Here is a 16,793-nt window from a genome sequence, read left to right as displayed (position 1 = left end):
TGTGTGTGTGTGTGTGTGTGTGTGTGTGTGTGTATGTTCATGAGTGCCACGGCACATGTGTGAAAGTCAGAGAGCTATTTGTGGGAGTTTGTTTTTTGTTAACAACATTCAGGTCCCAGGAATTGAGCTTGACATGTGCCATTAACCGTTGAGCCTGTTGTTGGTGGCTTTTTGTTTTTTGGGGTTTTTTGTTTGTTTGTTTTGGTTTTGGTTTGTTTTGGTTTTGGTTTTTTGGTTTTATTTTTTTTTCTTGAAACAGGGTCTCACTACGTAACCTTGGCTGACCTGCAGCTTACCAGGCTGGTCTTGAACTCACAGAGACCCATCTGCCTTTGTCTTCTATGTGCTGAGCCTAAAGACATATGCCACCACGCCTGCCTTGATTTTTTAAATAAAGTTTTATGCGGCACAGCTTTGTTCATTTGTATATATTCTGGGTTTGTTGCTCCACCAGCACAACTGAGTAGTTGTGATCACCGAGCTACGAATATTTACTGTCTGCCTCCTCGCAATATATCTGACAATATGTGCTGCATACATTACTATTCTCCAAGTCATATTCCTGTGTAGAATCTCTTTGTCTTCTAAAAACCACATCTCTGTGGGTATTGTTTTTCTACCCTAAAATACATACCTTTGTTGGCAGCATGGTATTCCATGAGGTTGAAATACCATAATCCAGAGGCAGACAGAACTCTGTGAGCTCAAGGGCAGCCCTGTCTACATAGTGAGTTCCAGAACAACCAGTGCTAGAGACACAGGGAGAGACCCTGACTCAGGAAAAACAACAACAACAACAACAACAGACTTGTGATAACTTCCTGGGAAGGGAGAAGGGGAATAATCAGAAAAGGGGGAGCCAAAGCAACAGTAACTGGGTTCAACTGAGGCGGCAGCTCTGCTCTGTTGACAGAAACAAGCCTGGGCTGCAGTAGTCCATTCCCTATGAATCATGGTTTAATGCTTTAAAAGGCCTAGACTGTAAAACAGCAAACAAGAAAAACATGCCCATAAAGACTCGGGACAAGGAACTGAGGAGAGAACTCTATGAAGAAGACATACAGTCAAATTCTTTTAAAGTGTTTAACCCCCTGAGCCAACTCCTTACCTGTCCAAAATGGCTATCATCAATGAACAGCAAATCTGAGGATGTGACGAAAAGGGAGCCTTTATTGACTGTTTGAGGGAATGTAGTTTGTTGCAACTCCAGTGAAATCAGCCTGGGGTTTTGTTCTTGGGTTTAGTTTGTTTGATTTGTTTTGGTTTTGAGACCGTAGATCTCACTATACAACCTTAGTGGCAGTTTCTGAAATTAGAAACTACCCAATCATGTAGCTTTTCTCTTGTAGATATACACCCTGGGAATTTATATCATACCACAGAGACACTGGCACATCGATGTTTACCACTGCTCTTCCCAATGGCAAAGAAATGGAATAAGCCCAGGTGTTCATCAAAATAGACAGATGTGTAATGGAACTGCAGTATAAATGCAGTGGGGTTTTATGGGTCATAAAATGAAATTTACAAGGAACTGGGTTAAACTGGAAAATAGGAGGTGAGGTAATTCAGGAAGACAATGACAGCGTGTTCTCTTTCATATGCAGATACTAACTTGTGATTTTATATATTGAGCCTCTGACTGTCTCTAGTGACTCATCATCTCCATGAGGCAAGTGCTCCATCTTCCTGGTGAACTAGCAGTGGCTCAGGACTCAGAATAGATGAGCATTGTTTATTGACTAGAAAGGTAAAACTATGGAAAGAAATTCTAGAAGAACAAGTCGGTGCCTAGGATGCAATAAATGGGTATAAATAACAATATGTTTACAGGTAGTAGATAAATGAGGAGCAGAGATTGACATTTGCATAACAATGACGTTCATGTAGTTTATTTTAATTCCACCCTGCAGTGGTGGATGGCTTGAGCCCACTCTTTTGGGACTGGTGAGCTCTATCTTTGATGATGAAACTGTGTTTCCTAAATCATTCCTGTAGTCTGTTCTCAATGAAAAGATCTAGGCCATATGTAAACCAGGAATGATTGCATATTGCTGTAATGCTAAAACTTGAGTGGCATAGAGAAGAAGATCAGAGTAAGTTCAAGGCCAGCCTACTTTATGTGGCTCCAGACCAATGGTTCTCAACCTTCCTAATTTTTTTCATTGCTACTTCATGACTGTAATTTTACTACTGTTACAAGTCGTGATGTAAATATTTTTGGAGATAGAGGTTTGTCAAAGGGGTCATGACCCACAAGTTGAGAACCAATGTTCTAGACCATCCAGGGGTAGAATGTGTTTAATGTGGAGATGACTCACACAATTCTTTACTTTAGTTTCATTCTGTACATTAGGTTTACTAATTTAGTCACTACAGTGCTTTTTCCATTTGACTGGTGTCTCCACTTACCATTATTTCCACTGCCCACCTAGTTCTACATTATCTCTATCATGCAACTTAGAAAAAAGTTTACTTCTAAGTAAAATCAGGTTTTTCTACTCTGGGAACCGTGAGATGCCCCAGTATGAAGTACATGATGGTCTATCTCAGATTCTCACCTTTGATGTTCCATATGACTTCACCTCCTGTTTCCTAATAACCCCACATAGTTTTCAGTCTTCGAAAAATCAGAAAAGGCCAGTCTGGTGGTATACATCCTTAATCCCAGCCCTCGCGGAACAGAGGCTATGGGATGTCTGAGAGTCTAAGGCCAGAAAGATCTACATGCCGGTTCTAAGCCAGTCAGACCAACTTAGCCACACCATCTCAAAAATAAGAACTCATTTAAGTTCGGGTGAAAATAAAGAGAAAAGTTGAAGAAAATGAAACAGGTTAAGAGCACTTGTTGCTCTTACAGCTGTCCTGGGTGCTATAAACTTATCATACGGGCAAAAATACATAAAATAAATCTAATAAAATACAGAAAAGGGTACATTTAGGAAGATGTAATGTTACAGTCTCTTAGAATTTTATACACATACAAGTAGTAAATAAGCCCCCCCCCAGCAATGTGAGACAGCCTTAGACTTTCACTACATCACATTCCACAGGCTTGCCTGTCTGTATGGAACTGATGCACTTTGATGGTCGCCTCTGTGCCACTGGAGTGTGGGTGCAGTCATGGTACCAGACGAGCCATAATAAGTACTGGCAAGATTTACCTTCGGCAGTGGTAGCGCGCATGCGCGTCATGCATGAGGGCTACATGGTAATGTACTGAGGGAACCCTTATTCAAATCGGAAGTGGCCTAGAGTGATCACATCCGCTCAGATCTTAAAGTAGTTCGCCTCTGCTGTCGTTGCCAGGGCAGCGTGGGTGTTTGGAATCCGAACCCTTGGAATTGTGGGTGTCTGTGGGCGGAAGTCTCGCATCCCTGGCGTGCCGTGTGCAGAGCTTCTCTAAGGTGCAGTGTGCGGTGAGTGACTGCGGAGCAGAGAGGACGCTGTGCTGCTGAGCGCTGGTTTGTGCTGAGTGATGGTTGAATCGGCTGCAGGGTGTTGCCGTGTACAAAGCGGGGGTCGTTCGGTTCGCTTTCATTCTGTTCCTGCGGGTTTTCCGCATCTGTGTTTTGTCACTTCCCAGGAAGCTCTCCCCTGGGATTTCCCACCTTCGTCCGTGAAAATTGTCATGTGAGGGCGTTCGGAGCAGCACCCAGTGAGTGGGCGCTGCAGCATCCGGGAGCTTCAGGGTGAGGATCTTGAGGTGGCTTGAGATCCGCTCAGTCAGTGATTGGCTTAGGAGTCAGGCGAGCAAGGCTGCTCAGGCTGCGATGGAGCCTGGGGCCAATGTAAGGTGCTTTGTGAGGGTGACCGCTCTGCCTTCTGGGCTGACGGTGTTTGAGTAGCTGGTAACTGGAGCCCTGGCTCCTGGTCAAACACTGGCCTGCGAGAGAACAAAAACTCCAAGAAGTAAGAGAAAACGAACAAATGAATTTTACGTTTTGGCCCAAACTAGGGGCACAGTGCCTTCCATCTCTGTCAGCCTAAGAAGTAGTAGCAATAGAAAGAACTGCATGAAAACTAGGAGATGTACTTAGGTATATTTAGTATGGGCACAGTCATCCTAGCTGGGACATAAGCCTTGGGGCTGGCCCCAGGTGTTCTACACATTCCATTCCCTGTCTGCAGCTGAAGACAAAGGATTTAAAAAAAAAAAAAAAAACTAATCCCAATTCAATTGCAATGGCCAGTTTACGTAAATACGTAAATACACGGTCCTTTGCAGATGTGAGACCTGATCGGAGGTTTGGCCTGTGCTTGGGACCTGTGGCAATGGCAAGGATTGGTGATTGGCAGTTAAGCAGCAAGGTGCTGCAAAAAAAGGTTTTAAGGCAGAAGCCTGGGTACCTGCATCCAAACAGGCAAGGGCCAGTATACTTACTGAAGAGACCAGCGAGGATGAAAGGCAGAAGGGGAGCTGAGGTGTGGGTCAGCAGAGTTGCATTCCCAGCAACCATGCTCTCATGGTGGCTTTGAACTGCCCAGCACGGTTCCAAGGGATCTGTGATCCCTTCTGTCCTTCCAGCTAGTGGTGCACAGACACACAGACAGGCAAGACACCCATACACCTATAATTTTTAAATGTTTGAGTAGTAAGAATAGATCTTTCAAAACGAATTTCCTTAACCACTAATTGAGCTACCTTCTCCAAGGAATCCCCATCTCTTTAAAAAAAAAATGTTAAGGAATAAAAGAATAGCAGAGGATGGGATTCCATACATTGGTTACATTGAGCAGAAGGAGAGTTAAAGTGACCTGGCGTCCCCATGTCTGTCTCTGGGGTTTAGGTTTAGAAATCCAGAGGTGTGTATTAAAGCAGTGCTGCAGGTTGTGGTGACACAGAACGGGCCTGTAATCTTAGCAGTCTGGAGGCACAGGCTGGAGGATGCCAGGCTGGGCTTGGAGTAGGTTAGGAATCAGAGCCAAAATAAAGAAGACATACACAATGCTTTTTAGTAAAAGTAGCTGTGTGTGTGTGTGTGTGTGTGTGTGTGTGTGTGTGTGTGTGTCATTTTTTTTAAACTTTTATGTATATGAGTGTTTGACTGCTTGTATATAGGGACACCAAGCGTGGTCCTAGTGCACATCTGATCCTCTGGAATTAGAGCTACAGGAGGCTGTGAACCACATTTGCACATAGGTACTGAGCTCGAGACATGTGCAAGAGCAGCAATTGCTCTTAACCACTGAGCCATCTCTCCAGCCACTGTTCCCTCCCCCCACCTCCCTCCCTCCTCCCCATTCCTTCCTATCTTTTGTACCCCTGGCCAGCCTGAAACTCAGTTTGTAGGCCAGTCTGACCTCAAATGTGGCTGTGATCCACCTGCCTCTGGAGGGCTAGGATTGTAGGTCTGCAGCCGAAGTTTCCAGAAACCAGAAGCCACCCCTATGTTAAAGATTCTTCAAGGCTGATGAACTGAAAAGTACTGGGGTGATTGTAGAGAGTTTATATACTACAGGCGTGGAGTCTGTCTTTAGTTGTCTTTGGTCCCCTCAGCAGTTAGTCAGTATCCATCTATGTAGTTTACCTAAGCAGCCCGTTAGTTTCCAGCAACGGAAAGGCCAAGAATGTCATCGGAGAGCATGTGAGGCCTGTAATGGAGACTTACTTGTTCACCTCGTTGTAACCTAACGGTCCCACCAGCGTTCATTTTTGGTTGTTGTTGTTGTTTTGGTGTGTATTAGGGGCAGGGTTATTTGGCTGTGGGTACATGTATGTGTACAGGTGAGCATGGAGGCCAGTGGACACCATCCAGGCTTTCCTTCCAGCCCACGTACATTACTATTTGAGACAGAGTCAATCAGTCTCTCTCCCCCCTTCTCCCCCACCCCGTGTGTGTGTGTGTGTGTGTGTGTGTGTGTGTGTGTGTGTGTGTGTGTGTGTGTGTGTTGTGCATGTATAGGTCAGAAGACAGCTATCAGGAGTTATCCCCTCTTTCTACCATGTATGTCCCAGGTATCGAACTCATGTTGTCAGGCTTGTTGGCAAGCACCTTTTCCCTCTGAGGCAGCGGTTCTCAACCTTCCTAATGCTGTGACACGTCAATGTAATTCCTCATGTTGTGGTGAGTCCCAACCATGAAACCTATTTGTTCCTACCTCACTTTGACTCTCACCAATGTACTTTAGAACTACTCTGATTTATGGTTTCATTTTGTTCACTTAGACAACAGTTTCACCAAGCTGTTACTGCATTGGAACAAGGTAGTAATGTAACCTGATTCTCCACTCCCAGGCTGTGGTACACTTATTTGGCTCTAGACTAAACTGTTCCTATTCCCTTTGAAGTGAGAGCTGTGTTTTTTTTTTTGTGTAGCCAGCCGCTAGGCATGACTGACAAAAGTAGCTTCTAGAAGCTTGTTTCAGAGCTGCTTCCAAAGCAGGCTTGGTGGAGCATACATTTATTCCCTGTACTGGAGGATGAGGTAGGATAGTCAAAATATCAAAGCCAGCCTGTGTTACAGAATGAATTCAAGCCCAGCCAGACCAAATGATCCTATGATCCTACCTCAAAAAGAAGATAGAAGAAGAAGAAGAAGAAGAAGAAGAAGGAGAAGAAGAAGAGGAGGAAGGAGGGAGAGGGGAGGGGGAGGAAGAGGAGGAGGAGGAAGAGGAGGAGGAGAGAGGAGGAAGGGGGAGAGGAAGGAGGAGGAGGAGGGGGAGGAGGAGGAGGGGAGGAGGAGGAGAAGAGGAGAAGAAGAAAGCAGCATCAACCTGGGCTCTGTTATTTGGACCCCTGTGTTGCGAGTTATTTGAGATTATGTGGAAGTCAAGAAAAAAAACTCTAGAGAAAATTTATGTTAGCTATAATTTCAGGGTCCTACTGCATGTCAGTCACTGGGGGATAGTTTGTAACCTGACACTCCTGTATTGTCTTTAGAGGTCACTGAAAATCACTGGTCTGAGTGACCACATCCAGTGTAGCTAGAGAACTCAGGAAGACATTTATAGTCAGCCAGAGGGATGTTTTACCTGCAATCCCGACTTGATAGGCTGATAGAGCAGTGGCACTATGACCTGGAGGCCATCCTGGAGTATGTAATGAGTTCTCTGTCAGCCTGTGATACAGAATGACAAAAAGGAGGAAAGGGTAGGATTACAGAACAGAGGTCCTGGTCCTTACGTATGTCTCATCTTTGATCAAGGAGGGGATTGTGGTAGTTACAGAGATTTTAGAAGAGAATAGGCTGCGAGGTGCGTTAGTACATTTGAACACTGTCTAGAAACAAACAAAAACTTTGAACTGGGGCAGTGTGTCACTTTGTATTAAGTCAGATATATACTGACCCCTCATTTCCATTTGATGACCTTAGGTCATATTAGGGAACATCGTACAGCCTTGCTTGCCTCTGTTGCTGTAAAATTATAAAGAAAAAAATCTTTCTTTTATCCCGCACTAGATCCAGCACCGTACTTCCCCAAGATGTCTTCATCTCAGTCAGCAAAGCCTCTCACCCGCTTTGCTCCATCCCATATCACACTGTCAATGGCTCCTCTTGAGCCTGGCAACAATCTCTCTGCCCATCTAGTTTCCAAGGCAGGTTGCCACCATGCCAGAAACATCTCAATTCTGTAGCAGCCCAGTGTCTCCACGGCCACCACAAACTCTCTTAAACTTAAATCACCATATGAAAGAACACACAACACAATAACCTCCGATCCAATGGATAATATATAATTTGTTCATCTAGACACACAAAACCCTGTACACATCCATCCCTTAAGAATCTTCATAACAACCTGTAAATGTGCAGAGAGGAATCTTAACATAAACCTCCATGTTCTCTGCTGCTGCTTCTGCCTCCTCCAGTCTCCTCTCTCTAAAACTTTTCTCCCGCCCATCCTTCCTTCTTGTCCAATGATAGGCCTCATTCTGTACTTGCCTTCACCTGTATGACATCCTACATGCCTCCTTGTAAAACACCAGATATAAGTAGCCTCTGATGTACAGCTTAAAAAATTGGACAATAAGCTAATAGCTAGCTGATATTTTTTAGTCATACTTCTGACCTTCCAGTCAAAAGCTGAGGGCCGATGAGCCTTATCCTGCATTGAATTCCCAATACCAGTGATCAATACCCGCATCCTTGCTTTATGTCACCTTACATAATACCTTCCTGTTGTCACAGTTAAGAGGTAGACTGGAGAGTTGGCCATTTCTGGGCTTTGTCTGCTCTGCAGTGTCTACAGGATGACCTTCAGGTAGAATCTTCAACTCTTTATGGGCAAATAAAAGTTGGCTGAATGATAAAAATAATATGGTCGTTGACTTCCCAGGACTTTCTGATGTCTTTGCAGACCTCTGAGTGAGGCCGAGTTATTTATACCTCCAATTTCCCCATCATAACCAAGCTGGCCTCTGCCCCGCAACTCTACGTGGATCCTCCACATGCTGACCTATCTTCAGAATCCTGAGGAAGTCAGAGACAGACCGAGACTAGAAACCACGGAGGACATGCCTACCGACATGAATTTCTGCCAGATGCCCCAGCGATTGGGAGCAGAGGAGCAGGATGGATCGTGTGAGGTGAGGAGAGATGCCCCAAGTTCAACTTTCCCTAGCTAGACGGTAGACACTGGAAGCAGAAGATTTGACACAACCCCGATTCTCCAGCTGAGAGTGAAACACAGAGGGTGAAACCCCAGCATTTCCTCATCTTTTCGTGACGCGTTCATTGTGCTGCTTCTTGAGTTTAGATTTATCTGCCCATCTATGACTCCCTGGGGAGTCCCGTTCCTATTCAACCCAAAGTTCTGGCAGGACAAAAACGGGGGCGCATCCAAGCCTAGCTTGGTGACGCAGAGATTTCTTTTTATATATATGTTAATTATGGTATCATGTGTGAAGTGCAGCCATCAGGGGGTGGGGTCCTTGGGCAGCTGCCTCACCAATACCTGTCACTGCCTTCCCCTAGCTGTGTATCCAGCTTACACATTTACGTAACGTGAAGGAGTGGCATCTAGAACCTCTCCTCCCTTCCTCCAGAAGGGAATGGTTCAATGCCAAGGTAACACATGGGTACAAGTCCCTGAGTCTTTGGACTTTCTCTCCCAGCTCATAGATACACATTGGCTCCTCAAGGCTGACTAATTTAATATATATGCATTATATGCACATACATTATTTTATGTGTGTGGATGTTTTCCTGCTTATATAGCTGTGTACCATGCGCATACAGTTCTCACAGAGGCCAGGAGAGGGCATCGAATACCCTGGAACTGGAATTAACAGCCAGTTGTGAACTGCCATGTGCGTGTTGGGAATTGAACTCAGATCTCTGGAAGCTGGTGCTCTTAGTTGAGCCCTCTCTTTAGTCCGAAGCTGAGTATCTTAAAACAATAATTTGGATCTGTTGGGCTAAATAAAATGTGCTATTGAGTTGATTTCATCTGCGTGTAATTATTATGGCTGATAGAAATTGGAGATGACTCCGTGGCTCCCGTTGCTTGTGCGTTGGAGATCTCTGCTCTGGAGAATGATCACACTCCGGTTTGATTTTATTCTTGCAGTATGCTTCACAGTGGTGGCATGCTTGCACTGTTGTATCCTGCCATCATGCAGGTCATCTCTCTCCTGTGATGCTGTCATACCTGACAACGCTTCTCGTGTGTAGTTTAGCGGCCATTTTCAAAGAGGAAAGTTCTGTAGAAATAACTGCCCTTCAGAAGGCTTCATTTATGTCTTAGATGCTGCCAAAGGCAGGTCCTTTTACCATCATGTCTTTGAGTGACACGCACTGAATGCAATAAAACCAGCCTTTTACATTTGAAGGTCTTCATGTCCCTGCAATTAATTACTTAAGCGACAATCCATGACTCAAAATTGAAAACTCCATACCCTTTTCTTCAACCCACTGAGTACCTCTTTGTGATTTGGATGACAACTAGTTTCTAGGCATTATGGCTGTTACTGCCCCTCCATGAAACCATGGCTTTTCTTACCGTCATTCACCTTCATCCTAGTTCTCCTCTAGAATATGCTATTCCACATTCCCATTCAAACTTCTCACTTCCAGTCTAAGTTGCTCTGCTCTGATTAGCAACAGACATTGCTAATTAGAAAATTATCATGACAGCCATTCCCAGGTAAGTGTCTTAACTCACTCTTCCCAACAATTTGCTTTGTATATTTGTCTAAAAATACTCCTTTATAGCCCCATACTTGAGTCTTTATATTTGCTACTTGGCAAGTCTGAGCTTCTTTAAGAGTAAAACTCATACAGTGTTGACTCCCAGGGACCCAGGACAGATATGGACGATGTGACTGAATAACTGTCATGCTGTTTAATCTTTGAGAGAGAATGAGAAAGAATCCATTTCTGGCCTGCTGGTGAGGGGATGATAGTGTTTATTAGGTGGTGAGTTTTTTTCTATATATATCATTTTCCTTTATGCTCCAAAATACAATGGGAAATAGGTGTTTTGTAGAAAGCTTAAAGCTTCATTTAAGGGGTGGGGGGTAGCTGGAAACAATGTTAATTCACGGTGAGTATGTTGTTACAGAGATTGGTGTCCTTTGATGATGTGACTGTGGACTTCAGCCAGGAGGAGTGGCAGCACCTGGACTCTGCCCAGAGATGCCTGTACCAGGAGGTGATGCTGGAGATCTACAGCCACCTCTTGGCAGTGGGTGAGCATGGCAGTGGGTGAGCCTGGCAGTGGGTGAGCATGGCCGTCTGGGGGCCTAAGATCTGGGCCTACTTATTTCTCATTTTGAAACATAGTGGAATACCAGGTCTTCTATGAGTTTTTTCCTTCTTTTGTCATGATGTTTCATTCCTTTTTTGTCATTTACATTTGTTGCTTTGTGCTGCCAGTAGTGAGTTTGACTCAAGGGGCCTGCAAGGCTGATTTCCTCAAGTTGTAGTTTGACTTCCACACATATGCCATGGTATGTGCAACACATGCAAGTGCATACACTTACACACACACACACACACACACACACACACACACACACACACACACTAAATGTGGGATGTGTATGTTGAGGTTTTATTTTTATTTCACGTGTATGCATGTTTTGCCTTCTCATGTCCATATACCATGTGTGTACAGTACCTGTGGAGACCAGAAGAGGGCATCAGATTCCTTGGAACTGTAGTTAACAATTTAGCTGCCATGTTGGTGCTGGGAACCACATCTAAGTCATCAGCAAGAACAACTAATGGTCTGTTGCTGTTGCTGTTGCTGTTGTTGTTGTTTATTCTTCTCTCATATATTACATCCTTTCTATAGTTCCCGCCTCTTCTCTCCTCCCAACCCCTCCCCCACCTCCTTAGTTTATCTTAGTTCATGTTTTATTGCCGTGAAGAGACATCACGACTACAGCAACTCTTTTAAAGGACAACATTTAATTTGGGGCTGGCTTACAGTTTCAGGTTTAGTCTATCATCATCATGGCAGGAAGCATGGCATCATACAGGCAGACATGGTGCTGGAGGAGCCAAGAATTTCTACATCTTGATCAGAAGACAGCAAGAAGGAGACCATCTTCCTTGGGCAGCCAGGAGACTAGATTCTACACTGGTGGAGCCTAAGCATAGGAGACCTCAAAGCCCACCTGCACAGTTACTTACTCACTCTGTCTGACAAGGCCACACCTCCTAATAGCGCTACTCCCTTTGGCCAAGCTTTCAAACCCATGAAACTATGGGAGCCAAACCTATTCAAATTACCTCAGCCCCTCTCCCTCAGATCCACTCCTCCATTTCACTTCAGAAAAGAGCAGGTCTGCCAGGGATATCAACCAAATATGGCATAACAATAAGACTAGGTACATACCCTCCTGTCGATGCTGTATGACACAACACAGTAGGATGAAAAGGGTCCTAAAAGTAGACAAGAATGAGAAACAGCCCCAGCTCCCACTGTTAGGAGTCCCATAAGAACACCCACCTACACAACCGTAACATTTGCAGAGGACCTAGGCCAGACCTATCCAGGCTTCCTGATTTTTGGTTCAGTCTCTGAGTCCTGTTAGTTGGTTCTGTAGGCTGTATTCTTGTAGTGTCCTTGACTCTTCTTGTCTCCTTCAGTCCTTCCTCTCACTCTTCTACAGGACTCACCAAGCTTTGCCTAATGTTTGGCTGTGGGTCTCTGAATCTGCTCCTATCAGTTGATGGATGAAGCCTCTGTGCTGACAATTATTCTAGGCTCATGGTCTATGAGTATAGCAGAATATCATTAGGAATCACTTGATTGCCTTTTTGTAGTTGTTGTTCTTTGGAGGTTTTGTTTTTTTGTTTTTGGTTTGGTTTGGTTCTATCCTAGGCTATCTAGCCTCTGGTTCTTGGCCTTCTAAGCAGTGTCAGGTGTGGTCTCCCTTTTACGGTTTTGCCCCAACTCGCAGGGCAGTCAGCAGAGGTTGGGGACCACCTAGGAGAGAATGGAGGACAAGAGACGTGAAGAAGGACTCCAAGACAGGAGTCTGATCAAGGCGACAAATTCAACAAATTTTATTTTTTCCCAAGGCTGAATTTATACCATAGCAGGGGTAACAGAGGGAGGGGGCAAGCGGGAAATATTTACGCAAGCCAAGGACACTGTGCTCTTGTGGTCAGGCAATCAACTGACGTCAACAGGATGTTGGTTTCTCAGAAAGGTCACAAGTTTGTCATATCATTAGGCATCGTGACCACCAGATTTGCATTAGCCTTCTGCAGCTGGCTGAGGATTTTCCATTGTCCTGACCTCTTAATGAACCCAGTCATCATATTTTCATTTTAGCATTTTTCCATTTTATCTTACTTAACTCTAACTATAATATTAACATCAATAATGGAAGGTTTTAAGGGCATAGCTCCCAACACAGTTTGGTTCTCAAGTTGGACCATTGGTTGGCCACTCCTACAAATTCTGCACCACCTTTACCCCAGCACATCTTGCCGACAGGACGAATTAAAGGTGGAAGGTCTTGTGACTGTGTTTGTGGAAGCCTTGCCTGGTTATAGAAAAAAGCTGCTTCAGGTTTCATTACTTCATTACTAAGACCCTTCCCTAGGGTCACCCTGCTAGATTCCAGTGAGTTTCCATTGCACTAGTTGTGCAACAAGTGTTCTTAACCACTGAACCATCTCTCCAGCCTACCTCAGATGTCTCACTGTTCAGATTCATTTCTGTGTGATTCCTCCTCCATCCTGCTCGCTGCCTATTCCTTCATTTCTTTCTCTTCTCTACAGGTAAATTGCAGCTTGACATACAACATCAACAGATTTTTGTGAAAGCTTCCTTTCTAACTGATGCAGCCAGCGAAGTCACACGGCATGGCTCATGTTCTGTTTTAGAGAAACTTTGGCAGGATGATGACACTGCTGCAAAAATAGATCAGCAAAGCCAGGTCCGACCCATAAGTCCTGATGCTTTCCGAAACCAGAAGTTACTGAACATAGACAGCGTTTGTGACTATGAAGAAACTGGAGAACCCCACCTCATTTCTACACAATATGTACCTCCAAGAGCAAATAGTGACAATCAAAGCAATACCATAGAGCAGCTCAATGATATTATCGGATCTCATCAGTTTTTTACACAAGGTTCTTCTAATGACGTGTGCACAGTTCCCCCTCAAAGAGAGAAATCATACAATGAGAGTCAGTTTGGAAACATTCTTTCTCCTAACCTGCCACTTATGGATCACGAAATTAATTTTCAAGACAAACCAGTTGGATACACTGGATGTGGGAAGGTCCTCACTGGTGAGACGGTTTTCTGTGAACAGCAAATAACTAACAATATGGAGACATCTTTTATCTGTCACACATGTGGGAAAACGTTTCTTCACAAATCTAAATTGGCCTCCCATTCAGAAACTCATAGAGAAGAGACACCTTATGAGTGTCCTGACTGTGCCAAATCACGGAGGGGTAAATCTAGCCTGCAAGTGCTCTGTGGAATCCAAACAAAGGAGAAACCTTATGAATGCCATGTGTGTGGGAAGTCATTCAGTTACACATCCCATCTAAAGGTGCACCTTCGGACACACACTGGTGAGAAGCCGTATGCATGTTCTGACTGTGGAAAAGCTTTCAGCCAAAAGTCCGTTCTCACCATCCATCAGAGAATCCACACTGGAGAAAAGCCGTACACATGCAGTGACTGTGGGAAAATGTTTGTTTGTGCATCCGATCTGACAAAACATTGTCGATTTCACACAGGGGAAAAGCCTTATGAGTGCCCTGACTGTGGGAAGTCATTCAGTATTAAATCTAATCTGCTTGCACACCATCGAATTCACACCAGTGAAGGACCTTACAAATGCTTTGACTGCGGGGAATCATTCAGGAAAATATCCCAGTTGAAGGTACATCATCAGATTCACACTGATGGTAGATCTTTTGTATGTTCTGACTGTGGAATGGCCTTCAGCCAAAAGTCAGTCCTCACCACACATCAGAGAATTCACAGTGGAGATAAATGTTACCCGTGTAGTGACTGTGGGAAGTTGTTTCTTTATGCTTCGGATCTGAAGAAGCATTGTCGGTTTCACACAGGAGAGAAGCCTTACAAATGCCATGACTGTGGGAAATCATATAGTGTGAAGTCGCACCTACACGTGCATCATCGAATTCATACCGGTGAGAGACCTTACAAGTGTGATGATTGCGGAAAGTCATTCAGAAGAAACTCTCACCTACAGATGCATCAGCAAACTCACACCGGTGAGAAGCCTTACAAATGCTCTGACTGTGGGAAGTCATTCCGGAGAGCATCCCACCTGAAGGTACATCATCGAATTCACACTGGGGAGAAGCCTTATGTGTGTTCTGAGTGTGGCAAGGCTTTCAATGATAGGTCAGTTCTCAGCACACATCAGAGAATTCACACTGGAGAGAAGCCTTACATATGCAGCGACTGTGGGAAAGCAATGTCTTCTAAAGCCAATCTCAAAGAGCATCAACGAATTCACACAGGCGAGAAGCCATACGTGTGTTCCGAATGTGGGAAGGCCTTCAGTGATAAGTCTTCTTTCTATAGACATTGTAAAATTCACAGTAGGGACAAACCTTTTGTCCATAACAGAGGTGAAAAGGGTTTCCTGCAGAATTCACAAGTGACATCCTATGAGCAAACTCAGAGTGCAGAGAAATGACAGTGATGCTCTGCCTGTGGGAAATGTGTTATGTATCAGCTGAAGGCATATAATCAAGTCACACATATTACCATTCCTGAAGCTGTGGGACATTGTACATCAACTCTAGGTGCACCGTCCATGCAATACTGAGAAGAAACATGAATTCAGAATACAGAAAGTCCCTCAAAATCATGTCATTTCAATAGATTCAAGTACTCATACCAGGCATTCATTCGATCACATAAAAGAATTTATTGTAGAGTCCGTTCCTTATCCATTTCCCTCATAAAAATATTCCCCTTGGTTTTAATGAAAAGTGATTTATCACAGCTCTAAATAAGACTAGGAAGATACACTACTCAGTTGGTAAAGTCTTTGTCTTCTGCACACCACAGGCAAACACACATAACCCGCCACAGGTGTCTACACACAATACATACACAAACTACTATACAAGCCATAGTCCATAGTTTAAAAAAAAAGCTATGCATTGCTTGTTTAAACATAAATATATGTTTGAGAAATATTAATCAACTTGTAGGAAGACGCACAAATGCCTGTACTGTAGTAGATATTTTATGGACTGTGTTTCTTTGCATGTTGAGGAAATACTGACTAATTATTTGAGACCTTCTAAAGTTAAGGTTACAAGATTTTGAGGCTTTTAGAAAAGTTTATTGGAAATTATATCAATATTACATCAATGGTTTTTTTGTTTAATGCAGGAGGTTTTTTGTTTTTGTTTTTTTCTTACATGAGACAGGGTCTCACTATGTTGCTCAGGCTGTACTGGAATTCACTATGTAGACCTGACTGGCCTTGAACTCACAGAGCTATGCCTGCCTCTGACTCCCAAGGGGTAGGATTAAAGATGTGTACCAGTATGCCTGTCTGGATAATAATATTTTTATTTTCATCAATGGATTAATTTACATTCTGATCAGAACTTTCCCTCCCTCTCACCTTTCCGTCCTTTCCCCTCCCTTCCTTTCTCCTTAGAGAAGGGGAGGCCTCCCATGGATATCAACCCACCTTGGCCTATCAAGTTGCAGTAGGACGAGGTGCATCTTCTATTGAGGCTAGACAAGGCAGTCCAGTTAGGGGAAAGGGGCCCAAAGGCAAGCAGCTGAGTCAGAGACAGCTTCATTGATACCACATGAATACCAAACTGCATATCTGTTACATATGTGTAGGATGCCATGCCTAGGTCCTTCCCCATACATGCTCTCTTGGTGGTGGTTCAATCTCAGTGATCCCCTATAGGCTCAGGTCAGGTTAATTCCGTAGATTTCCTTGTGTCCTTGACTTCTCTAGCTTCTTCAGTCATTCCTCCCCGTCTTCTACAAGATGATACTGGTATTTTTAAATGTCACACAACTTCCCTCGTTTTTGTCTAGGAAGGGACAGCTTGTGCTGGGCTTGTCCCTAGCATGGTGGCCTACAGACAAAGTAGCTAGTTTTAACTTCTTAGGCATTTCACTAGACTTTAAGCACCACGTCCAGTCTCAGGTTCCTGGAGATCATCACCTTCAGGGTGCCATTTGAAAGAGATACAGAAACCTAGAATATTCATGAACTGATGCCAGTACCTGCAGAGCCCATTTGTGCTGGTGTGAGTAATGCTTTTCCATGATTCATGTTCTTCCAGAACGTCAGAAGATGGTCTCATAGAAATGGCTTCTTTGTAGAAATAACTTAGGATGCAGACAAACTTGGT

The 16,793-nt window shown here is 44.1% G+C and overlaps 1 protein-coding gene across 5 annotated transcripts; it reads left to right on the top strand.

Moving 5' to 3' along the window:
- The first annotated feature begins 3,238 nt into the window (after positions 1-3,238).
- LOC116892231 (zinc finger protein 883-like) lies at positions 3,239-15,852 on the top strand. 5 transcript variants are annotated; one of them, XM_032893798.1, is made up of 4 exons: positions 3,239-3,407; positions 5,960-6,068; positions 10,507-10,633; positions 13,185-15,852. In XM_032893798.1, exons 3-4 carry the CDS (start codon positions 10,600-10,602, stop codon positions 15,092-15,094), a joined length of 1,944 nt encoding a protein of 647 aa, XP_032749689.1. In that variant the 5' UTR covers positions 3,239-3,407; positions 5,960-6,068; positions 10,507-10,599; the 3' UTR covers positions 15,095-15,852. The 5 variants fall into 5 exon arrangements, with proteins under 5 accessions (XP_032749689.1, XP_032749688.1, XP_032749691.1 ...); XM_032893797.1 differs by having other exon boundaries at positions 3,239-3,419; XM_032893800.1 differs by lacking the exon at positions 3,239-3,407 and adding an exon at positions 3,421-3,464.
- The last annotated feature ends 941 nt before the right edge of the window (positions 15,853-16,793 follow it).

The sequence above is a fragment of the Rattus rattus genome, chromosome 2 (genome assembly GCF_011064425.1).
Source record: "Rattus rattus isolate New Zealand chromosome 2, Rrattus_CSIRO_v1, whole genome shotgun sequence".
NCBI classification, from domain to species: domain Eukaryota; kingdom Metazoa; phylum Chordata; class Mammalia; order Rodentia; family Muridae; genus Rattus; species Rattus rattus.
Note: the sequence above shows the minus strand (reverse complement) of the source record. Positions and strands in the feature narration are given on the sequence as shown.

Coding starts and splice junctions, on each gene's coding strand:
- LOC116892231 (XM_032893802.1), top strand. CDS start 8,393: ATGCTGACCTATCTTCAGAATCCTGAGGAAGTCAGAGACAGACCGAGA. Junction 8,531..10,506: donor AGCAGGATGGATCGTGTGAG/GTGAGGAGAGAT, acceptor ATGTTGTTACAG/AGATTGGTGTCCTTTGATGA. Junction 10,634..13,184: donor CAGCCACCTCTTGGCAGTGG/GTGAGCATGGCA, acceptor TCTTCTCTACAG/GTAAATTGCAGCTTGACATA.